General features: G+C 39.1%; 1 protein-coding gene across 5 annotated transcripts in view; it reads left to right on the top strand.

Annotated features, from left to right (window-relative positions):
• LOC148040878 (peptidyl serine alpha-galactosyltransferase) overlaps positions 1–15,675 on the top strand; it is a 161,521-nt gene extending 145,846 nt beyond the window's left edge. For 2 of the 5 annotated variants that reach the window (XM_087672281.1, XM_087672207.1), the window contains exon 8: positions 14,637–15,671. In XM_087672281.1, coding sequence (XP_087528407.1) covers positions 14,637–15,395 — 759 coding nt within the window. In that variant the 3' untranslated portion in view covers positions 15,396–15,671. Of the gene's footprint in view, positions 1–14,248; positions 14,482–14,636 lie in introns of those variants that run through there. The other 3 variants (XM_087672334.1, XM_087672125.1, XM_087672053.1) reach the window with 3 other exon arrangements.
• Positions 15,676–25,792: the final 10,117 nt, after the last annotated feature.

Here is a 25,792-nt window from a genome sequence, read left to right on the forward strand (position 1 = left end):
TGCCCAAGGTCAAAAGCCAAAATTTGCCATGGTAAACGCAGCAATAAAGGGCTGGAAACAGGCCGCCTTGCCTTGTTTGACTCCAAACGCAAGGTTTGCAGCACATAGGGATGGTGCTTGGCAAGTTTCACTAAGAGAACATGCTCCTCTTCGAGATCTCCAATTCCCACGCATGGCTTTGATACCATATGAGAGCACATCAGAAAGAGGAAAGTGAACGCAGCGAGAGGGAGACAAAGAAAGAGCATAGGTAAGAGAAGAAACAATGTAATTGCAATGGATGCTCGTACAAGGATGCAATAGTTATCCCCAACACGTAGGTCTACGCGTTAGTATGGGTGCCAGATGGTAGTAGGGGGATGAGAGAATGAGGGATAGCTGATCATGAAGGATGAATGATGGATAATGAAAGTGGAAAGGTAGGCTGCTTAAATATGACAAAAATTGGGAAAACCCTAAATATGGTCAAACTCCTAAAAACAGCCAAATGTTCCCAAAAAGAAATGTACTAATGTTCCCTCCATCTAAAGTGTCCAAAACACACAAAATAACAGACAAATACAACATTGTAGCTATGAAGAAATACCCTAACACAAACATAAATGGAAGTGTACGACAAGGCATAAACTCAAAAGAACATAGTTAGGGTTAGGGTAACTCAAAGACATTGAACACAGTAGAATTTGAATGAAATGACTGAATACTAAATATAAAATGCTCATACGGCAAAAAACCATGCAAGAATGAAAATTGTACCTCGAACTCTTGTGTCTCAAGGACTGAGATAGAGGTGTTGAGCGGGAGAGTGTATCGTACTCTTGACGAAACACGAAATGCAACAAAGGCAGCCTTGGAGAGTCAAACACCAGCAAATGCAGCTATGAAAGGTGGATCTAATGCAGATAAGTAGCAAGGAGAGAGAAAATCTGCAAATGCAACTACCTAGAGGTGGTCATCAACCTTAGTGGCAGTAGAAGATTGAAAACGCAAATGCTGATGTGGTCCTCCCAACTAGGTGGCTGCAAAAACAGCAAGGTGACAGTGTCTGGATGGTCGCTAGCAGCACGAATTGGTATAGAAGTAGTCACCAACTGTGGAGAGGGGTCAATCAGCACGGCAATTGTTGGAAGGTGAGAGAACAGCAAGGTGGAGGCTAGAAATAGGCGCCAGACTCTTGTAGACAGCTATGGGCAGCTTTAGATGAGATGTCCTCCATGAACGGGGTGTGGGCAGTGAAGCTAGAGGGCTTGAAACCTGCAAAAACGAGATTGGACTGAATGGAGGGCAACATGCCTATATATAGAAAGTTTCGGTACCTCATACTGTGCATTATTTTCAACCTCTCTCAAAGCGTGCAACATTTTAGGGTTTTCATTTATTAAGCATATTTGGGATTGTCGAAGTGGCTAATTCAGCATGTAATGCTTATGCAAGCTCAACAAGAGCTCCTAATGTTCTCGTCTGACATAGACAGAGGTGCACAAGCAGGAGATGACCACACAAGACACTTTGATATCAATGAAATGCCCACCTAGAATCCAACTTGCACAAGAGACATGACACAAACTCTTTCCATGAATATAAATGGATCGGACATCATACTCACCTCCAACTCACTTCATGACCGTTGTGATTAATGCTACTAGCGCCCATCTGGATGCCCAAGTATGTAACATCTAAGGTCTAGGATTGTGAAGGCTGCAGCTTGGGAGCTTACACACATTTAGTGGGTGAGCTCGAAGGCCCTCCTTGTCCACTCCATTAGGGTTTGGAGAGACATCTACATTGCTCCAAACCAGAGGTCCTTCAGTAGTAGGCAACTGGATATGCAAGGGGGATAGGGGCTGATGGTGGGAGATTGATGCAACAATTCCCTAGAGGTTGCTGGCCCCTCTCCACCAAGAGGCTTTGTAGCTGGGCCATGGGTGGATAGCCGGGTTTTCACTTATGGGTATCCTAGTGCAAGTTGCTTATAGAGTTAAGAGGCGCGTCTCGTATACCTTCTTCATCATGCAAGAGGGTGGTCAATCAGCCTTGGATAGATAAACCATAGGGCCTAGCCTTCCCTGGCATCCCTTGGAGGAGATCAAAGTCATAGTACTCCAAGGGAAGTCAGGATAGCTTGACCCACATATTGCCTAGTTAGATATCTAGGAGTTGTGACTTTGGATTTGGGAGGATATGGCCTTGAATGAAGTTGTTTTGGTCAATGGGAGTGGATGACCTATCTTATCCGTTTCATAGAAACTAGTGAGTTCTTTTGTTTTTATAATCCGGATTTGTAGACATACCTTGATGTAGGATGACATGGACCGGGCTCCATCAATAGTAGATATGGGTTAGAGCATAGCATCATAGACCCTTTCAAATAGAATTTTTGTCAGTGCCTATGGGATAGTTGGTAGGTGAGGAGGCTCTCTTACTTCCTATGGCTAGTGGCACGTGGAGCTCTTGCAATTGGCAGTTGGTTGGTTTAGAAGTACAAGACTGGGTTTGCCTATGTTGCCCAACCACAACAACCCCTAGAGACTTCAAAGCACTATCTATGCACATGTGAGGTGTCACAATCGGTGTGGAGAGGAGCGTCTAGGCCACTCGATCAAGTAGGGCCCAGCCTTGGGTGTGCACTGCGCCTAGTGGGGGTCTTTCTAATGTTGGCAATCAATGTGTTAGGGTCATCCTCTACTCTAAGAGGTAGAGATGCATGACACTATCTTGATCACGGAGGCTGGCTTATGTGCAACGGTAGGCTTGGAGGCTTTGCCAAGCTGCCAGGTGCTGGAGCCTACTATTTCACACATAGAGGTGTGGGAGATTAGTGACAGCCTCATAATGCCATATTTGGAAGGCCTGCTGCCAGGTGATCTTCTGCGATGAGTTCCTCTCAATGTACGCCACCTTGAATGAGCTCTGATTATCCATTATTCACTCCCTCAAAGGCCATTTCAAGCAGCTTCAGGGGGAGAGTTGACATGGATGCGAGATTCAGCAGCAGTTTGTTCACACTTTGGGTTGTTGTGGCCTATTCTCACTTTGCAGGATAGAAAACCCTGATTATGTTATACTTCTCCACCATGGCTTATTCGCCCATTCCCCCTATACTGCCTCGAGAGGCCTTGCCAATATGATTCAATTTGCAAGATAGCTTCAGCCAGACTGTTGAGCATTTGTACTTCATGGCATTTTCTTCTGAGTGATATAACTAGCCACATCTCTTTTTTGGGAAAAAAGGGGCCAGCTGGTGAAAAGAACAACATAGGCATATACATGTACAAATCACGAGAAGGATATGCCCAAAGTGGTGGACTAACAATATCTACAACCCTAAATAATCTTCAAACTGGATAGAGCTCCTCATGTCCCCCAATGGATGGTTTAATGTACAGCTGAGAAGCAAGAGATAAGCAAACTTCTAGTACCCCCTCACAGATCTTGGATATTGCCCGAGGAAAGTCAAAAGTGGAGCAATTACATGGGTAGTCCACCTCCATAACAGATCTCATAGACTCCCTATATAATAGTCTATGGTGGTTAGAATTGGCCAATTTTGGGCAATGCCCATGTAATTCGTATGGTTTGGACACTTTAATAAGTATCACTGTAGTGTGTGTACCTAGTGTCCTTAGACATTAAAGTAGTGCCTATGGGAAATAGAGTAAGTCAACCTAAGTCCTGTTAATTTGTGGAAGGCTGGTTAGGTCAACCCATGACCTAACTTAGTGTTGTACAAGGACACTCTACTCTCTTGCTTCAGCTCACTTATTGTCACGATCTCTCGTTTCTCTCTCCTCCATAGCTGGTGCATTTTTTCACATTTGGTATCGTAGCAACTTCCATGCGGGTTTCATTCAGTCATCGCCAACCGATGCTGCTCCCCTGAAGGTCCTGCTACCACTAGCTTTCGTATGCACGGGGAAGAGAGGGAGTTGTAAGAAGCTCAGTTCAGCTGAGATTCGGTTACTACCACTGCCTTCAAGGTGCCTCCATCGGTTGAGTTCTTGCAGCTCTTGTTGAGCACTGCCACCACAGCTCGGTCAGAGGCATTGCCCACCAGCCACTTGTTGCTTGGCAGTGTGCCAGAAGCACCACCTATACCTGGTGCCTCGCCCACAATCGCTGCTTCCTCCCCCACCACTTGCAGTGCTCGTGCTGCGTAGTGTTGCCCATTGTCTCCTCTAGTAGCATGGAGCAGATGGCACCTTCTCCTACGCTTTCCATGCCACCTGCATCTGCTGCTTGCATCATAGTCGCCAACATCGCCTTGTGGCCATCGCCCTCTGTGCCATCTCCTCTAGCGCATCTCATAGCCAGTGCTGCCACATTTGCTGCGGTCTTCTCCGCTCTTTCTTGCACCATGCTATAGTGTCAACAACAGGCAGCTCATGCCAATGCTGCCTGTTCAGCCACCTGTCCCACCATGTGAGTGCCTCCAATGCATTGCATGATGCCGAACAGCAGCCATCATCACCACCATTGAGATAGCCTGAAGGTCCCGAGCATTGTATGGACTTCCCGATGTGCCCAAAATTTGGGGCTTTTGCTTGAATCGGCCTCCAACGTGCGAATCAACACCAACTAATGTGACATTGCACAATTTCTTCCAAATTTGTGCAACAAACTTGGGCCTTTTTGGTCTAGAGGCTTCAACACACATTATGAGGTGGATTCCAACTGTTGGTTACTGTTCGCATGTGTCCCGAGGCAATATTTTGGCAGAAATTCAGACCGTAAGGTATATATTTTTTCAATTTCTTTGAAATTTTGGAAGGAAATTTGGGGTTTTTGCTCAACATGCATTCCAAGGCAGATAATAGGTTGCAGGGCAGCATTTACTTGCTGTGATAGTTGGATTTGGCAGTCAATTTTGGGGATTTTCAGTAAAATTTGGTGAGACTCAGCATTACATTGTTGTAAACTGTTTTTTCGGGAATGCATTTTAAGGCAAGAACGGTACAGCAGTGCATTGCTGTAATTCACAAGCTGAGTGTTGATTTGTGTAACATTGGGCACACTTAGCAAGATTTGTGGCAGTTTGGTACTTGCATTCTAATCCCATGTGGGGATTTTTGATACTTAGTAGAGTACATTCTATACTTCAGCATTGGAGTATTTGGCTACTGATTTTTGTGCATCATTGGTAGCATGGCACACTAGGGGTATAATGATCAGAGCATCACCCTTGGTGTCCTAACATAGGAGAACAAGCTTGATGGCACCAACTACCCATTGTGGACTTTTGTGGTGCGCAACTTTCTTGTGGCAAAGGATTTGTGGGACTATGTCATTGGTGATTTGCAGAGCGACCGGGAGGTCTTGCACTTGAAACACCTTAGCCTAATATTGGAGGATAGATTGCTGGTGCTGGTACCTCTGCATCCCCTCTCCCCTATCGAGGATCAAAGAAGGCAGGACTCGAAGGATGCACAGGTACTATCTATGATTGCCTTGTCAGTGAAAGGGGTTATCATTCTATATAGTTAGTCTTGTAGGACCTCAAAAGTTGCTTGGGATGTACTAGAGCACATGTTTCCAGCACATAATGAGGCTAGGATATCCTATCTGCATAGAGAGTTTGCTAATGTAAACATGGACGAGGGTGATAGTATGATAGATCACCTCACACATATATAGGATTTGCGTGAGCGGGTGCTTAATGTTGATGAGGTCATTCAAGATGTAGAATTGTGAAACATTGCACTAAACTCTCTTCTTGAGTTGTGTCTTGGCTTCTAGACCTCTTTTATGTTGTCTTTGAGGGGGGGAGGGTGTTGGGGGAAGCAATAACCACTTACATTTGTGGAACTGGAAAGCCTCTTGCTACAAGAGGAACAAACTTGGAAGAATGTTGCATCGCATTCCAGTGATGTGGCTATGCTCTCAAAGTCTAAGAAAAAGGGAAAATATCATTATTGCAAAAAGCCCGGTCATTATATTGATAAATACAGAAAGCAATTGGCCAAAGAGGACTCTGATTTGGCTGTCCAAGAGACATTAGCTAGCAAATCCATTGATTATGATGCTTCCTCCAACTTTGTGAAGGAGGACTATGCATTTCTTACATGCAGTTTTGAGTCTTTGATGGGTGATTCACCATTCAATGTTATTGAAATGCAGCACACATTGTATTTTGACAATGGGGTGTCCAAGCATATCACTTCTAGGAAGTGTTTTTTCACATCTTTGCATTCAGCCCTATTGGGAAGGTGTTATATATGCAAATAACAATAGTTTTGATATATGTGGCATTGGTTCGGTGATGATTATTGCTGTAGATGGTTTTGATTTCATGCTCGAGATGTTTTGTTTGTGCTTGGCATTACAAAGAATTTGTTGCCTATATCTACTTTTAATAAGCATGGCTTTTAGGTTATCTTTGAAGATGAAAAATGCATTGTCAAAGATAGAGAGATGGATTATGCACTTGTGACTTAGGCTATCCAATACCTTGTACAAGGGTCTCTTTTTATTGGATAGGTATGATAGATGGTCTCATGATGCTTTGGCAATTAGTACTCTTTCATGTGCAATGTAGAATGCGGAGCTATGGCATGCCCGCCATGGACATAAGAGTGTTGGTAGTCTAACGACCCTTTAGAGGTGTGGGATGGTAGATGCATTGCCTCCAATGGAGACTCCACCTCCCCATGCATGTGAGAGATGTATTTTGGGCAAAATGCAAAGATTGGCTTTCAGGAAGGATGATGCAATGCATGCGATTCGGAAAGTGCAACTTGTTCACTCTAATGTTTTCAGTCCCATTAGGACATGTCTACTTGGGGTCATCTTTATTTTGTCACCTTTATTGATGACTACTCTTGGTATATATGGGTATATGGGATAAGAGCAAAATCTGATGTGTTTATGCATTTAAAATATCTTGTTGCAAAGCTTGCGGCTGAGATTGGCTTGCAAGTGTAGACACTTCGCACATTAGAGGGGGGAGGGGAGTACATATCTCGTGCTTTTGAGACATATTTGCTTGAAAATGGCATCACACATCAAGCCACTGTAAGAATGACACCTCAACAAAATGGTGTTGCTGAAAGGAAAAATTGAACACTTCCGGAGATGACTCATTGTTTGTTGAAAAGCAAGGGGTTGCTACATAAGTTTTGGCTAGAAGGCCTTCAGTGTGGGGATCATGTATTAAATCATGCACCCACTTAAAGTATTGAAGACGATTGCATCGTTTGAACCTTGGCATGGCAAGAAACCCAAAGTTGATTACTTTTGGATATTTGGCTTCATAGCCTAAAGAACTCAGTGGAAAGCTTGATAAGAAGGATGTAAAATGCATATTTATTGGCTACAATTTGTAGAGTAGGGCTCTCTCTTGTATGATCCATGCACTAAGAAAGTTTTTGTCAATCGGGATGGTATATTTGCTGAAAATGCTGCATTTTTTCATGATCAATTTGAGATGCCAGCCATCCATGATCTTGATGATGTCTTTGAGGGTCCTTTGCCACTTTCTTTGGAGTCCACACTTGCTGTAAATGGCCGGACAGACATATTATAGGAAGTTATTTCTGCACCATTTGATCTTGAACAGCAGGAATGTAATCTCCGTTTGCCTTGTGCAATGGAAGATGCAATACAACATGAAAGGGCTGTAGTAAATGCAACTAAAACAATCCCTAGATGGCTGTTATGTACACTTTAGGAGAGTAGTATGGATGCCCCCTTACCACAGGGCACTAGAAGGGTTTTTAGGCATGTAGCACATGATATAATGGGGGTCGTTTGACAAATTTTACGAAAGTAGATGATTGTGATGAGCATGTGTTCATGAGCTTACTATGAGATGATGTTGAACCTACTTTCTTGGACAAAGCTTAGCAAGATGTACATTGGATGTAAGCCATACAGAAAGAGTTAGACTTTATTGCCACTAACTTTACATGGGAACTTGTGGATTTACCACATGGTAAGAAGGCCATTGGTATGAAATGGGGTTTTTAAACTCAAACGCAAGAGTGATGGTACTATTGACAAGTACAAAGCATGGTCGGTAGCAAAAGCCATGCACAAAAGAATAGTATAAATTATGAGGAAACTTACCCTTGTATCCCATACGAGTATGGTGAGATGCGTAATTGCTAGGGTTGCAAATTATGACTGGAAGTATATCAATTGGACATTAAGATTGCTTTTTTGAATGCGGATCTACATGAGGATGTTTATGTGACACAACCTCCAAAGTTAGTCACTAAGGGAAAATAATATATGGTTTGCAAGTCGCACACAAGGCTCTTTATGGTTTCAAATAGTTTCCTCATGCACAGTACTCTAAAATTGTTGCTTATCTGTCCAACCAAGGGTTAAAAAATAGTCCAACCACTCCCACTTTATACATTAAGAATGAAGGGGGGATTGATTATCATTCTTTATATGGATGACATGCTTCTCACTCAACCTAAAGAAAATAAAATTGCAGATTTCAAGGCTGAATTGAAACATGCATTTGCTATATTAGATATGGGTTGCCTACACTACTATTTGGGAATTTAGTTCACCCAAAGTTAGCATGGCATCATCACATCACAGTCATAGTATGTAGACAAGCTTTTACATAGGTTTAATATGCAAGATTGCAAGCCTCTATGCACTTCCATGGAGCCAGCCTTAAAGTTGTCTATGCATGATGATAAAGAGATATCGAATGTTGCAATTTATAGCTAGGTTGTTGGTTGTCTTATTTATCTTTGCAACACACGCCCTAACATTCAGTATGTAGTATCTTAGGTGAGTAGGTATATGCACAGCCCATGGACCATACATTGGTAAGTAGTTAAGCGAATCTTTAGATATCTGCAAGGTACTTAGTCACATGTATTATGATTTCTTTGGGGGGGGGGAGAAGACTTGCATCTACAAGTTTATAGTGATTTAGATTGGGCTGTTGATGCAGACACTAGATAGTCTACTAGTGGACACTATTTATTTCTAGGCCACTCATGCATTGGCTAAGTAAGAAACAACATACAATGGCTACCTCATCTTGTGAGATTGAGTACAGGGCAGCATTCATGGCAACAATGGAGTGTGTATGGTTGGGTAGATTGTTGGCTGATCTACACTTACCATCGTAGGGTCCTACGCCCATTTTTTTAAAGGGTCAAAGTGCTATTGCAATATCACGAAATCTTGTGTTTCATGCTCCTAAGAAACACATTGAGGTGCATTACCATTATGTCAGAGAGATGCTGTGCAGGGACATCAGCTTGATGTATATACCCACATAGAAAAATGTTGCAGACATTTTTACCAAAGCATTACCATGCAAGAAGTTTGAGGATTTTCAAAAGTCCTTGAACTTATTATCCTTTGGTAATTGATCATCCTTGTACTTGGCTAAGTAAGAAACAACATACAATGGCTACCTCATCTTGTGAGGTTGAGTACAGGGCAGCATTCATGGCAACAATGGAGTGTGTATGGTTGGGTAGATTGTTGGCTGATCTACACTTACCATTGGAGGGTCCTACGCCCATTCTTTTTGAGGGTCAAAGCACTATCGCAATAGCACGAAATCCTATGTTTCATGCTTGTAAGAAACACATTGAGGTGTATTACCATTATGGCAGAGAGATGCTATGCAGGAGACATCAGCTTGATGTATATACCCACATGGAAAAATGTTGCAGACATTTTCACCAAAGCATTACCATGCAAGAAGTTTGAGGCTTTTCAAAAGTCCTTGAACTTATTACCCTTTGGTGATTGATCATCCTTGTACTTCATCACATTGGCATTGCAGGGGGTTGTTAGAATTTGCCAATTCTGGGAAGTGCCCATGTAATTCATGTGGTGTGGACACTTTAATAAATGTCAATATAGTGTGTATGTGTGTACCTAGTGTCCTTTGACATTAAAGTAGTGATAGTAGGGACTAGAGTAAGTTAGCCTAACTCTAGTTAGATGGTGGAAGGTTGGTTAGGTCAACCCATGACCTAACCTAGTGTTGTACTTTCACTCTCTCTTTCAATTCAGCAAGTACACTCTACTCTCTTGTGTCAACTCACCTATTGCCATTGTCTCTTGTTTCTCTCTACTCCATAGTTAGTGCATTTTCTCATAGTGGTGACTGTAGCTTGATGGTTTCAAGCAAACACCACCTATTTCAAGAAGAAAACACCTTTAGAGAATAAAACATGGAAGAAAGCACCATCTGCATATCTGCACGAAGAATCAAGTTATCTAACAACTTCACAATACACCTCGGAAAGTCTCCAAGGGAGAAGTCTGTTATCTGTTTGAGCTACTCCCTCTCAATCAGGGAAAAGAGGTGGCTTCTCTGTGTCAAGGATGAAGACGCCAAATACACTTCAAAAGGAGGCTCAACAGCTGACCAGTGAATGAACTTAACCAAAACATCGTGAGTACTATCTCCAAAAGATCATAGGATCCAGTGGTAGTATAATGGGATGCTGCTATACAGGCCAAGATATATGGGAATAGAGGCTCATTGATAATTTAGGCACTAGATGTAGCTCCAGCTCACTCGTACTGGCTCAGTCTCTCTGGCTCCAACCTGGGGGACTGCATATCAGATTGACACTACAGCGATGATCAACGCTCAAACTGACCCATCATGCCATGGCAAGGAGCTATTTGAGGTCAAGATGATCCATAATGCTCCAGTTGTAACTTGAAAAGACCAACTATCTTATCTGCATGCATACCCACAGTGGCATCACTCCACCATGTCCAACTCTATTTGCTGCTATGACCCCCTTTGAATCTGAAATCACTCTCAACCAATCAATTGAGCATGATTCCAACTAATTTAGTCTTACCAGCAGCAGCAGCAGCAGTACCAGCGTGACCACCGTTGCTGTTGCTGCTGTTGCTACATACGCACATGCATATGCGCACATGCACACACACATTTTTGTGTGATGTTCACTAATTCATCAAAATACAAAGGGCATAGTCCTCAAAGCAAGGATTATCCAAAAAAATCCAGAAATTGTGGAAAGGCATGTCCATGAGAGCTTGTGGAGACACCTCATCACCCATAGGGTTGTTCATGTCCACGACACTTTTGGCTCTGGATTTGTTTGTGGGTTCAATTTGACTCAGCTTGTGGATACAGACCTGTGCTTGAGCATGGTGATGTAGTACATACAGGCTTGTGGCTTACAAGATGGATAGGATTCGGATATCTAAGTTCACAAATTCATATGTTGCAGTGTCTATGGTAAAAATCATACAAACCCTTAAGGGTGCTAGTGTGGAGCCTTCAATTATTGCTTCTCGATAATATGAGATGATTGATACTTAAGATCACCCTGTTACATAGAAACATATATTGCACATGAGCCATGTAACGTGTCCGCTTGTCCACTTGTGGGACACGTCTTAGCAGCCCATTGGGAGGGAGTCTAGAAAGCGCCACCTGGCACTCGCAAGGAATGTCACAGGGTTTGCGATCTAGGTCTTCCCGAGTCTGTCCCAAAGCGGAAGTATCCGGTCGTTCTCACTTAGGACTGACATGAAGTCAGGGTTTCTTTCCTATCAGTCAAGTCTCTAGGAAGTAGCTAGCGTCGAGCTCCAGATGAACCACTTTGCGTAAGAACAATAGAGTCGAAGTGGATTTATGCTGCACTTGGTTCATGGAGAATGGGAAATGAGAGGGATGTGAAGCTCAACTTCTCTGCCCATAAGGCATAGTCCCATTCCGCTTCCCTAAAACAACATAAATCGGGAATTTAACTCTTCTGACTCTAAGTCTTCACAGTTTCGTTATTACGTCTTTTGAGAAAAGTTCCCAGCTAACCGGAATCACCCTTCCGTAGGACGGACCCAAGTCACGTCCACCGCACTTTTCTCGATAGCTTTAGTTGTCTAATCAAGTGCTACCAAATTTATGTGCGACATTTAAAATCAGCTTCATTAATTAAGCCTTTTAGGGCACAGAGTTCGTTCACGTAATTTACAACACATACACAAAAACAAAACAAGCAGTCCTTTTATCAAACAAGTTTCTTAACTTATCTTTAAGTTAATCTTTGTCTCCTGTCCATACAGGAGAATTATGTATTCCTTTTGTCAAACAGAAGTACCCGGTCCAAATCTTATGGCATCGAAATTTCCATTCTTTATCTAGAATAGGATCTTCCAACGTTCCAGACGTTGGGCTCACGGGGATCTCCAACTCCATTCTGGACAGGCAAGGGGTGTCCAGAGCTCCACCTGACCCACAAGCAATCTAGGAGCGAGATGCCATTTCCGTGGTTGACCTTTTCACCACTTGATCATCGGCCTGTGAATTGAGCAGTGCTCTCTCAAGATAATCCGCGATGTGATCTTGGAGATGATCCACGCGTGCAAAATATCCTTCCTTAATTAATCCAATTAAGATTCAAGCACAATCAAAGCAATCAGCCCTAATATCATATTCTAGAAAAACATTCTTTTATTCCCATGGCAACTTGTCATTACAAACCCCTGCCATACATTTGCCATCAACACAAGCCTTGGAATATTTATCCAAATCACAATGCAACAATCCCTTGATTAAAAGAAAAGCATTTAGGGTGTTGTTCAATCAACCAACAAAACTAATTGTATTTTTTCCAAACAGTACAATAATAGATGCGACAATAATTCCGTCGCATATTCACTCTCCCCCTTAGGGCCAAAGAGTAGAAATTACTTAATATTCCCTCCTTTAGCCTACGGCATATGCTAAAGGTTCCAATACTATACATGACGTAAGTCCTATCATTCCAATGCAAATTAATTAATCTAGTAAGAGCATTTATGCCTCTTTTCTAAGTGACAATTATCTTTTAGCATTTTTCTACTATGCAACATTTTTTTTCTTGGCTTTATCTTCCTTTCTCCTAAGGTAAGGAGTTACATGGCATCGATGTAAAGTTTACATAATCTCTCCCATGTATGTACCGTGTATATGCATTTGCGAATTTTAAACAATATTATCCTCGGTAAAGATTAATCAAAGACTCATCGATACTCAATACTTTAGTGTCCCATATGTTGCTTATGCTATGCATGGATTTATCACATAGCAACTAGGTGTAATTTAACTCCCTTTGATACAAGCACTTCACAAACTTCATCTTTGAATATTTGAGATGAGATTTATCATTTTCAATGACCTATTTTAGCACCACAACGTATGGAGCCTAATGCATCTCTTGCGAGTATTAAAACAAGCATCTATCAATTTGAAAAATACATTACTTACGACCGGTACCGCAATTGGATTGATAGTGATGCCTTTGCTCGAGCTATATTGCTGGTTGTAGGATTGTCATCCGCACGCGGCATTCTTTGCTTGGAGGTCATCGTCTGTAAGTAGACTCAAGAGATTAAGAAGGTGGAATAGATTCGAGATGGGAGAGCGAAAGAGAAGATGGTTAAATCGAGGATCGAGATAGAGAGAAATTGTGCAGTCTCTCGGGGTAACTCTTCTCTCTCTCTCTCTCTCTCTCTCTCTCTCACAATCTCTTGGAGGGGTATACTCTCTCTCTCCCTCTCTCTTGCAGCCTTTCGGGGTCTTCTTATGCTCCCTTGTGCCTCCCCATGCCTCATATTTATAATGAATTAGAGAGGAGGGGATAAGTCTGAGAACAAGAGTGGAGGGGCTCTTAGAAGACTTAGTGATTTGATGCTCAGATCATAAATCTGATGGTTGCATTGGCTCCAAATGGAGAGTAAAATGCGAAGACACTTGGTTAGAAAGCTCTTAGTTCACTCCTCCTCCTCTTCTTTATTCGAAGTGTTGTCTACTGCCTGTAGACTGCGATCGCGGCGCGCCCGATTTTGCCAGTCACTTTTCTTTATTTCTTTTTTTATAAAATCTCCAAAACTAACTAAAACATCACTTGTCTTTTTTTTAAAATGACTTTTAGTTCTATCTTTTTAGGATAATATCTAAACTATAATAGTTTTTTTTCCCCCCCAAGAATCTAATATTTTTGGACCATTCAAACTATACACATTAATACTAGTGATTAATATGGTTCATAAGTCCCGTTCACATTGTACTTTTCGTGAAGGGTGGCTACGGTCCTTATCAATCCGAGAAAAATGTCAGATTTATGACTTTGGATTTTTTAAAATATATTTTTAATTGAATGAAAATTATTAGCTATTAATGCTAGTTAGTTTTTACCTTAGTTAGTCTTTAGTTAGCAATCTTACTAACTTATTAATTGACTAACTAACTTTCGAACTAACCAACTAACTTTTATTGCGTGGAAATATTACAAGCCAGCTGGAAGTTTCTGACACTGAATGAGGAAAATGAGCTGAGGACATATGTGAGAGGGCAGGATCTCAGTATACATGCAGGAAAATTTCATGACCATGGTAGAAATGTTTTGATTCTTCTCATACTCAGAAAACAGGGGATAAGACTACATTGAAAATGATCCTATAGGTGTGCCCATTTGCTGAATGAACACTGTTATGATTTGTATGCTTCGTTACTAGCTTAAGACAACACTGTGCAGCCATGTTTCATTTTCTTTTCAAGCTATCACATGACATGCAATTTTTGGGTCTTAAATGTAAGTTGTTATTCATCATCTTTTTCACCCCCTTTATGTGCTATTTGAAAATGTTCATCAATGGATACAATAACATTGTCTTCTTTATTTCAGCTAAATTTGAGACATAGGAGGAGGGCTGATATCATGCTTTATCCTGGATATGTTCCACTTGACAACATCGAACCTCGTGTACTTCACTATGGACTTGAATTCACTGTGGGCAATTGGAGGTTTGACAAAGCACATTGGCATGATGAGGATATGGTTAATACATGTTGGAAGTTTTTCCCAGATCCACCTGATCCATCGTCTTTGTCTGTCTCAAATGTGGAGGAATTAAGAAGAGATACATTAAGTATAGAGTGTGTGCGAACTTTAAACAATGCTTTATATTCACATCACAAACGGAGGGGTTGTCCAGAACCCACAAATGCAAGAGAAACCATGGGTAACAAGGAAGGGGAGGACTTGCACATGGAAGATGAACTAGAGGAGATCCAAACGAAGGTTGAGGATGAAGTTAGTGAAGAAGAAAATGGGTTATTGGACAAGGAGGCTGATGAAGAGTTGCCTTTGAGCAAACACGAGTCTCAGGATTCAAGCATGAATTCTGTTTATGAAGGCAAGAGCAGTTTGAAAGGCAACTTGTTGTATAGAAAGCTAACAGGATCAGCTATGAAATCTCCTGTAGTGATTGTAAATCCCACTTACTGGATGGTAGCAATATGGTCCCTTCTAGTTTTTATCTTTCTCTTCATTGTATCTTCATTTTATTCAAGACAAAGACAAAAACAGAAAGTTTTGAAAAACAAAGGAAGAAAGTATAACCCCAGCTCCTCCAAAGGGGAAACCTTCAACGATTCAGACTAGGGAATGATTGTGAACTTTTACCTGCCACAAATGAAGTACAAGTCTACATTAATGCATCATTGGATCCACTAGAATTGCGATCAATTTTGGCCACAGGTTTTGAAGCTGACTTAATATATCTATGTTACCCAAAAATGAGTATGTTTTTGTAGAGTGTAGTTGCAATTACGAAGTCACAACCATTCCACATAACATGAAGCATCTTTATGTGGCCAATTTTTTTCTATTAAGGGCCCATCATGAGCACACAGACGTGAATTTGGGAAATGGGAGGCGTGATTGCTTCGCAACACACCACTGCGGAGGTATCTCAAAAGATTTGAATTAAGGCTTGTTCCTATGCAAGTAGACCTGCTCTCTCTTTAAGTATCAAGTTTTAAATGCCTTAGACAAATATGGAAGCAATTTCACATGTATTTTGTAAGTAGATGCAGGTAGACCAGATTAGTTGAAAGTCAAGTGTGTCATTTGACCATATGTTGCTTTCCCATATTTGTTTATCTAGGTTTTTTATTAGTGAATTAAAATTTGGTATAGTTGTAGGCCATAGTGAATGCTCACTTTGCTTAAAAATAAACAAGTTGCTACAGTCATGCAAATATTGCTTCCATTGTGGGTTGTGTGCATATGCAGCAAGTATGTTTTCAACGAGTTACTTTTTACATATGGCTACCTATAAGTTTGAGAAATGCTAGAGCCTTGGGCTCGACAAAAGTATGATTTGCACAATGAAACAACAAAAGCTTCCACTAAGAAAATACATTTGTTTAAGCTAAGCAAGCAAACTAGTTGGCATGCTCTTGAAATTCAACAAGCATAGACAACAAAATCCTATTATAATTATTACATGGTTTGGTTATTTTGCTTGGGGGCATATCACATAAGGTTACAATGTAGCTAGTACACATCAAAGTTGCACTCTCAATTTGTGTTGGAGCAATTAGAAGATGATAGTGCTTGGTTACATAATTCATGTGTCATGTTAGTGTAAATGTACAAGTTTACTCCATAAAATTAGAGAGAGAGCTTCAACAAAATTCTTGAGATCATATGTGCGATCATATGAAGCTCAAGCGAAAATGTACAGAGTCTTGAGGTAGCAATGAGGAACTTCAACATAGAGTGTAGGAAGGGAAGGATGGCGTCATTTTTCCAAGAGTTGTAGGACAAATATGGTAATATAACCATAAGATGCAAAAGAAAGGCAAGCCAAGGTTTGGAATTGATCCTAGCACATGTAGAGAGGGACATGAAGAGTGCGAGTGCTATGTGAACTAGAGCTATGATCTTTCATAATGTGAAAGAAGGAAGAAGTTATACGCATGTAGATGGTAAATGGGGGAGAATATGGTGATGAAGATCACAATTGCCTACCATTATCTTATACTTCGGGGGGTTTGTGCATCAGAAACATAATAGAAGTGATTTGACCAAGCCTTGGTTGATTGTTTGGGGTGTATAGGTATGTTAAGTTATGTAATCATGGTTCAAGTAATATTTATTAATTGTTGGAGAAGCAATCACTGAAAATGGTTTGTGACTTCCAAGAATTTTAGAAGCTGATAAGTTTGAGTGCTCTCTCTCTCTTCATGATAGGATACCCTTGATCCTAAGTTGAGTCCATTTCCATCCTAATAAGCAACATCCTTGTTTCCATTGGGAGTGATCAAGAGAAACTTGAACAGATCTTGCCAAAAGAGTGTGCTTATCCTTTACATGATTGGGCCATAGAAGGCTCCAACTTAAAGAATTGGACCACACCTCCAGAAATAGTTGGGGCCATATCTTGCCCACCTGTTAGTCCATGGAAAAATGATCAAAGAGAGATTGGATGGTAGTTGGTGCATGGGAAGTAATCTTGAGACAGAGAGCTAAGGGTAGATGGAGGAGGCAAGGTAATGGCCCCATAAGAATCCCATCATCCATTCTGACTAGTGTGAAACTTGAAAGATAAGAGGCACTTGTGATTTCTTAATTGTAAATATGTGGGCAAATTCTTAGTTAATCAAAGGCTAAGAAATAAAAAGCAGGTCAAAATGTTGCAAAAATTTCTTAGTTTTAAGTATGTTGGGGGTGTAATTATGGCTAAAATATCAAATTTTTTGAATATAAGGGTTACTTTATGAGTTTTAAAGCTCAAAATATTAGCCATGTTGCCTAGAAACCCCCTTTAAGAATAGCTTTTGGACTAAGATTCTTCCCTAATTTTTACCTACATTCAACTTAGAAGACATATGCAAAATAATCCATACATTAGGGCCAAATTTGAGGCCAAAAGGGCCTTGTAAGGATTTAGAGTATTTCTTAGTCACACCCGAACTAGACAAAAATAGGGAAAAGACACCTTATTAATTGCTCATTTTTCTCTAATTTTAAGTCAAATTAGCATAAAATAATGATGAAAATTTTCTATTTTCTCTCTCTTCCATTTATTTTCGTATTTACTGACCTCATTCTCAAAGATTTCGACCAAGTTCTTGACAATGAGTTGTAATTACATTGCTGAAACCTCGTCCTTTGGTGCTAAATTGTCAAGGTGTTTGAAATGCCTTTGCATGAATCTCAAGCCAATCGATGTCAGTGAGGCTTTCCATTTTTCCACTTAATCCCTTTGTGATTTATTTTTCTCCTTGAGCTTCTCCATTTCCTCCATTTTTTCTACACTCTGTGCAATCATCGACTAATCTATTCGCTTGTTGTCCATACTTTGCCTCCCAAGAAGAATGATTGTGATAAAGTAGTTGCCTCAATTTGTGAACCTCACTTATATGTTGAAAATCGAAACAATTACAATATCCCAACAAGCTGGTCTTTCAGTCTCTAATAAACTTTGATTGTGTCATGAAGAGTTTGAAATTTGGATAGTTGACTTGTTCATGGATCCCTTGGATATAAGCCTCCATTTACCCATAGATCAATGTACTTCTTGCCTTCATCTCTCAACCTTCTGGCCTCAACTTCATCGCAAAACACCTTAGGGTTTTTTCCTCTCCATGTGGAATATTCTTCTTTCACACTTATATGAATATGACCCCTCCTTTTCAGTGGAGCTTCATCCATGTTTCTCAAAAGCAAAAGAGAGTGAAAGACTTACAACATTGAAAGACATGGTTACAAGTGACTTCTTAAACCAAATCAAGTGTCTGTGTAAATAGAAAATACTTTAACATTCCAATTACCTCAACAAATTCCTTATTTCATCTGATTCAATTGGCACACTAAGGCTTATGCCAATAGAGCGTAAGAATTCATGAAAAGCAAAAGAGTAATACATAAAAAGGGAGAGATTAATAGTAAATAAATATAAGGTAAGGAGAAAGGCCCATCCAATGAGAATGACATCTAAAACCATTAAAATCTTTACATTCCAATTACCTTTATCAACCTTATTTCTTCTTCCAATAGGACATTTAAAATGATATCTCAAGCTTCTTCCAATGACATGGATAAACACAGAGAATAAGAATGGTAACGAGAGGAGAAAGGAAAGAAAACAATGAATAAAGCAAAATAGAATATGTAGAACCCAAAGAGAGTTTGGAAAAGTGAAAGAATAAGTAAAGTTTTAGTGCAAAAACACACATAAAAAAGAATATAATATGTATTGACTTCAAGAATTGTCATTTTATGAGGAGAATAGCATGCAAAAACAAAGAGGATATTATTAATTTGCTATAGAACTTGGCTTCAATATCTCGATAGAAAGATATGTGGAAGGAGCTAAGTAAGGATTTTCAAAACATGTTTGAACCAAGGGAAGTTTGGAAGCATGTGACAACACTTTAATAAGTAGACAAGGGTTAGAATAAGGGTAAAAAACCTTTGTCCACATTGTTAGAGTGTTATATGATTCCAGAAGAGAGGCAAAAGTAAAACATGGAAATCACAAAGCCCTTAGGAATATACAATAATATTGAAGATTTAATACATTTTACAAAGGGAAAGAAAAAATATATGTTGTTTTTTGAGTATAATGAACTCAACAATGTATAGGTGGATCTAAAGAGTGTGTAGGTTGTAACGATACATGCTTATGCTATGATTGTAAAGAATACAGAGGGCATACTTATATTTGTATTGAAACTAGAAGAGGCACAAACATTAAAACACCAAAATATGGAATATGTAAGTATTGCTATCATGAAAAGGACTTTGCAACATGCAAGGGATTGGTTATCATAGGGAAAGGTTAAAAGCATTCAATCGGAGAATGATCTATGGTGGATAGGTGCAACTCAAGTGCCCAATGAAATGGCTTTTCAATCACATAGATATCCCAAGAATCATAGAGTCACAAGGAAAATAAGATTTTCCTGAGGTAAAAGGCATTGGGTTATTTGAAATAGAATGGCATTTAAGTGCTGACTTGAAAGCCTTTAAATGAATGTTTGGGATGATGCAACACCACCATATCCATGCTTGTATTGTATAGATGGAATGTCCTCCTTAGATTGGTTTGACATAAGAATCATAGGAATTGTCCCATCAAGGGATAAGAGAAATACTCAAGCTAGGACTTTGAACAGTGCCAGAAGGCATTTATAAAATTGTGCCACTGAAGAATTACAAGATCAAAATTGGGAGGCTATCCTTCAAATTCCATGAGAAAGAGTGCATGTTTTTTCATCGCATGTAGAGATCGAGATTCGTGATAAGTTTCTAAGGTTGCATTTAGATTATGCTTACTCTATCAAGCTTATATATATATATATATGTATGTATATATATATGTATATATATATATATATATATATGTATGTATATATATATATATATATATATATATATATATATATATGTATGTATATATATGTATATATATGTATATATATATATATATATATGTATATATATATATATGTATATGTATATATATATATATATATATATATATATGTATATATATGGCCAAGAGCCATCTTCTTTTACTACTTTCTACTTTCCCATGTTCTTATTTGTTGTTTTTGTCTTTTAACATAAATACAAGAGGTATCTTTGTCTCTTGTACCCTTGCAAAGGGGGATTTCTTAAGGGATTGGCAGCTACAGCATAAGCACTCTAACATAGGAAGTATCCACTCCTTAAGCCTTTGCATTTAGGAGCATAGCCAAAAAATCTTACTGCAGCATACTTCTCAATAAGTATGACCTTGTCTTTATTTGCAAGTATGTGGAAAGCCTAAATAGTTGGACAAGGTATTTAGAGCAATCGTTGGAACATATGGCTCATCACTATACTTTGAATGATAGATCTTCATAATATTTGGGTCAAGCTTGGGAAAATAGTGTGCAAGGGTAGAATCTTGCCCAAACTTGGTCCATGCACCACCAAAACAAGTAAGGAAACCATCATTATAGTAAGCTAATACCTCTAGAAAATATGAACTTATATTCTTGTTTGTTGAATATTCAAGCAATTAAATAAATGAAAAAGAAAAATTTTAAAAAAGACTTACATTTTGAGGACTTTCTTCCTTTACAACATTTTCATCGATCCATAAATTGATAGAACCTTAATGAGGTTCGGTCGTCTAAGGTGACATTCTTTTCCATCCCTTACCCATACGCTCAATTCCAACTCGCCTGTGAGTCTCCTAAAACTCCTCTTCAGTTGGAAGTGTCTTGGAGTGCTCAAGGGCCTTTTGTAGGTAGAATTTCATAGCATCATTTGGAGGAACAAAATCTAAAGTTTTACTATTTAGGATATGGAATACCTCTTTGTAATCATCAATAAGGTCCATTTCATTCTCATAAGACTCTATAATCACTCCAATGCAAAAGTATTTCTTTAGTCCTATGAAATTTTTATATAATTAAGCATTAGAAACTCCTTCTCAAGAATGGGAATGGAGGGGAGATTAGCAAGAGTGAGGATTCAATGGACATTGGAATGTCTTATTGGCCCTCTTTCATAAGATTATTCGCTTTCAAATTTACATGTCAAGCTCATTTGACATTCTTTCATCCTGCTCAATAGACACGACCCCTTCCATGTTGAAGTCAACTTCTTTGATGTTTCTAATACTCTTGTAAGAGGAATTGGCCTATTGAAGCCTTATTGGGTCAATAGGCTCTTCCTGTGAAGCCATGAAGCTCAAGAAACTAGAGTATCGCTCATAGAACTCATATATCCTTTTATGGATTGGAAAATTAAAAGTTTTCTTGAAATCCTCTAGGAGTTGGTAGAGTCACTTCCTCACAATCCTCTTAGGATTATACTTCTTTCCCTAGCATGGAAAATGTAGGAAGTTCTTGGAATCTTCTACAACTTTTTCTGACTCCACAAGGATTTTGAATGCCTTGAACTCATTTTGGATGAAACATGTGTTGGATACAATAATCTACTAAGATGGAATGGAGCATTGAACATTATTCTTGCACTATCAAAACTTGAAGTATGGCTAGCCTTGTGGGGAAATGAAAATAGCTTCTCTATAGGAGAGTCTTCAATAGTGCCATCTACAACAAAAATGTCACCTTGGAACTTTGGATCTTATCAACTTTTTGGATTTTCTCTACAATTGCAAAAGAATTCCTTCATTAGCCAAGGTTAGTATCTTTAGATCTTGGGGAACCATTTTTAACCTCCATTTGCATTGGAAAAGGGAAAATAAAAAGCATTTACAAAAAATCTACATCACAACAAAATAAATCAACTTGGAAGTCGTGATTCACAAAAATATATTTTGACTATAAGAAAAAGAAGTGCATGCGTGCCTTGGGGTCCAATTGAAAAAACAATGTGTTCTCTGATAGACCACTACTTTGTCAATGCTTGGAAGATACATGTAGAACATTTGAAGAAAATGTCTAAATTGGGTAATGCCTTTGTGAAAAATAAGGCATGGAAAGTATGTGGAAGCATGGATCCAAGTGGAGTGCAAGGGGCAATGATGACGCATACCAAATGAAGTGAAAACATGAGCAAAGTATGGGGCACATGGTAGACCTAGACCCTATGGCATGGGCAGACAATTTTAGAGTGCCTTAGTATTGATGTTTGCATGCCATAGGGTCCGGGTTGAGAAAGGTTACTGACCGATAACCTTTTGGAGCAGGCAACCTAGCACAATCACATAATTCATTAGCTAAGCATGATGGATTGTGCAGTGAAAGCCCTTCGGGTTTGAACCAGGACATGTGACCATCATGGACCCTATGGTGCGGGGGGAGATTTTCATAGTGCCTTGACATTGCTCTTTGCATGTCGTTTGGTGTGGGTTATAAAGGGTTGCCAATTGAAAACTTTTGGAAGTAGGAATGTAGCACTATCATAGAATTCATTAGCCTAGCTCGATTGATAATGGCCCTTCAAGTATGTACCATGACACATGCCAAACCCTATGGTGCAAGAGGAGACTTTTAGAGTGCTGCAATAATGCTATTTACACATGGTCTGGTCTAGGTTTCAAACTAACAACCTTTTGGAACTAGGGCTTTAAAAATAATATATTTTAAGATGTGGGCCCTTTTGGATTGTCCAATAGGAAGGCTAGAGGTTGACATCCATGGGGGGTGAATCTTCTCTCTCCAAATCTTAGGTTTTTAATTAAAAAAAAGGGATAGTGGGGGATTAAAAAAAAGGGAGAATGAATAGTACACAAAATTTGAGTTTCTCTCAGATCATATTTTCCTCCCTTTTTTGGAGAAATTTCAATTTTGCTTTTTTTTCCTTGTCATGAAATCAATTTGACCCAAAAGTGGAGCATCATATCACTTTTCCTCTCTTCTCTACATTGGTGAATTTTTGTCTCCATTGAAGCTCCCTGGTGAGAGTAATTAGGGTTTTGAGCGTTCTGCTTACCTCTGCACTTTCTTCTCCATGAAGCTCTAGATTTTGGGCAAAACACAGGTGTCCATCTCCCTTTGCATTTTCTCTTATTTGCTATTTTTTCGATAGGGTTTGATGTCATTTCTTACTATTATTGTTATTTTATTGCAGAGGTTGTTTTGGGCGGGAGGCATAGGTGCTCATCTCCCTCCCTCCCTCCCTCTCCCTCTCTCTCTCTCTCTCTCTCTCTCTCTCTCTCTCTCTCTCTCTCTCTCTCAATCCTTTCTTCCCCCCCTCTCTCTATGTGTTGTTTCTCTTTTATGTTGTGTTTTCAATAGAATTCGATATTGGTTCTAATTGTTGTTTTCTTGCAGAGTTTATTTGGAGCAAGAGGCAAATGTGTTAATCTCTCTCTCTCTCTGTCTCTCTCCCTCTTTGGTTTTTTTAAAACTGCTATCTTTTCAATACAGCATAATGTTAGTTCTAACCCTTGTTGTTGTTTTATTACAGAAATCATTTTGGGTGACATTGCATAAGTGCTCAACTCTCTCTATATTTCCTCTTTTATACTGTTTTTTCAATATATATTCATGTAAATACTAACTCTTGCTATTGTCTTTTCTAGAGATCAATTTGGCCAAGATTGGATATGTGCTCATCTCTCTCTCTCTCTCTCTCTCTCTCTCTCTCTCTCTCTCTCTCTCTCTCTCTCTCGTACTCATGCACTCTCTTTCTTCCTCTTTGTGTTTTTCCTTTTCTATTATCTTTACAGTAGGGTTTGATGCTAGTTCTAACTTAAGGATCAATTGTTGTTGTAGCACTTAACACAGGGTAGAGTAGAGATTTTGTAGCTCGATTTAGAGATAAATCTTCCATATTTTGTGGTGCCAAAATTGATTCATTTGATTAATGAATTTTATGTTTGATGGGATTGATGTTTTCTTTTGTCCATTATTTGCAATGGGTTTTAATCAGCAATGATTTAATCTTATCTTCAACATATTAACTTATAGGTAAATTGACCCTATTTTGTGTTGCTTTTATTCATGGAGTTATCTAGATATTTTTTATTAAAAGGGATTCATATAGGTATTTTTTTGTACATGCAAGTATTGTACAAGGTTTAAGTGAAGCACACAATTCTCGATCAACTATTTTGTTGTGGTTAGTGATTCTTTTGTGCTGGATGATATGGATTTACTGAAAGTCGATGGTTCAAAAATCATTTGCTTTATTGGTCATCTGTGTCCATTCGGATCTCCATGCCAATTGGCAATGATCTATGAAACTCTTGTATCATGTCATCCATATAACCCACAATGTGTTGAGTCATAGAATATATCAGGTATCAATCCAATGTGCCTATTAAGATTTTCATGCCATGTGGCTGCTATCCTTGTTACAACTACTTTGTAATACCCATGTTTCATATAATGTATTGAGTCAAATTAGACTCCTATTCATTATAATGAAATTTATTTTGGCAAAATTCTCTGAGTATTCTTGTGCTATTCTTTCCATTATATTTCATGTAAATGGTATGATTAAAGTGATGCATTGAAATTGAATCTATACTTTGTGTCAATATACATATCCACATGCGTTTCAATATTGATGTTTGTGTATGTTTACAAAAGTGTAAACATCTCTTAATGCCATGTTGATTTGTATGGCATATTGGTGATTACTAGATAGACTTAAAATACTTATTGTTTAGGGGTTAATACATACTTATTTACATCTAATGCCTAGGTTATAATGCTTGAGAGAAGACAAGCATTCTCTCGATAGAAGTATGTAACAAAAAAAATGAAGAAGGGAATTGGATCAATCAATGATATGTATCATTGCTCATCTTGGGTACTTATGCATCCAAGTATGAAGAGAGCTTTCAAGGTGAGCATTTGCAATTGCTGATGTATCAAAGCAATGGAATGGTAAAATTTTAGCTCTCAGACAAAGTAATGTTGATTCTCACCTTGTAACAGAGGCGCTGGTACAACATGTAATCATGCAAAAACAAATACATATTGCGTCCACCATTGTGCTCTTTCAACAAAACATTGCAAATAGTAAGTATTTGCAACATTGAGAATGAGAAATTTCATGACATCTATGTAACTACTTGTCTCGTATTTACAGAAATATAACCTTCGGATTGCTGTGAGTGGTAAAATGTCGAGAGTTTCACATGTTCTTTTAAGTGTTACCACCTCGAAATCAGTAGATTGCTCATTGAGGGGTGAACAACTAAGTAGCTCATAGAGAACCTTGTTTTTTTTCTATGAATCCAAGTACATATTGCCCAAGAGGGGTCAAAAATATGGAACCCTTGAGTCTATGAACATACCAAATCTCAATAGTATAGAATGGCCATTGTGTAGTAGCAACATTTTACACATGTGTAGCATAAAAATTTCAGCAAACATATTGAACTCTATGAAGCCAAGCACTGGCTCAAAGAATGTACATTTAAGCTGGTTCATACCAATTGTAATTTTTGCACATATGTTCAAGGAATGTACCAGTTTGAGACGTACCAAAAGCACGTACATCATACAAAGTGCATGGGAGGATTATGTAACAAGGATTCTAGGCAAAACTTGGACATTGAAAATGACTCACAG

The sequence above is a fragment of the Lygodium microphyllum genome, chromosome 1 (assembly GCF_053477565.2).
Source record: "Lygodium microphyllum isolate KBCC chromosome 1, Lygodium_microphyllum_v1.1.10, whole genome shotgun sequence".
NCBI classification, from domain to species: domain Eukaryota; kingdom Viridiplantae; phylum Streptophyta; class Polypodiopsida; order Schizaeales; family Lygodiaceae; genus Lygodium; species Lygodium microphyllum.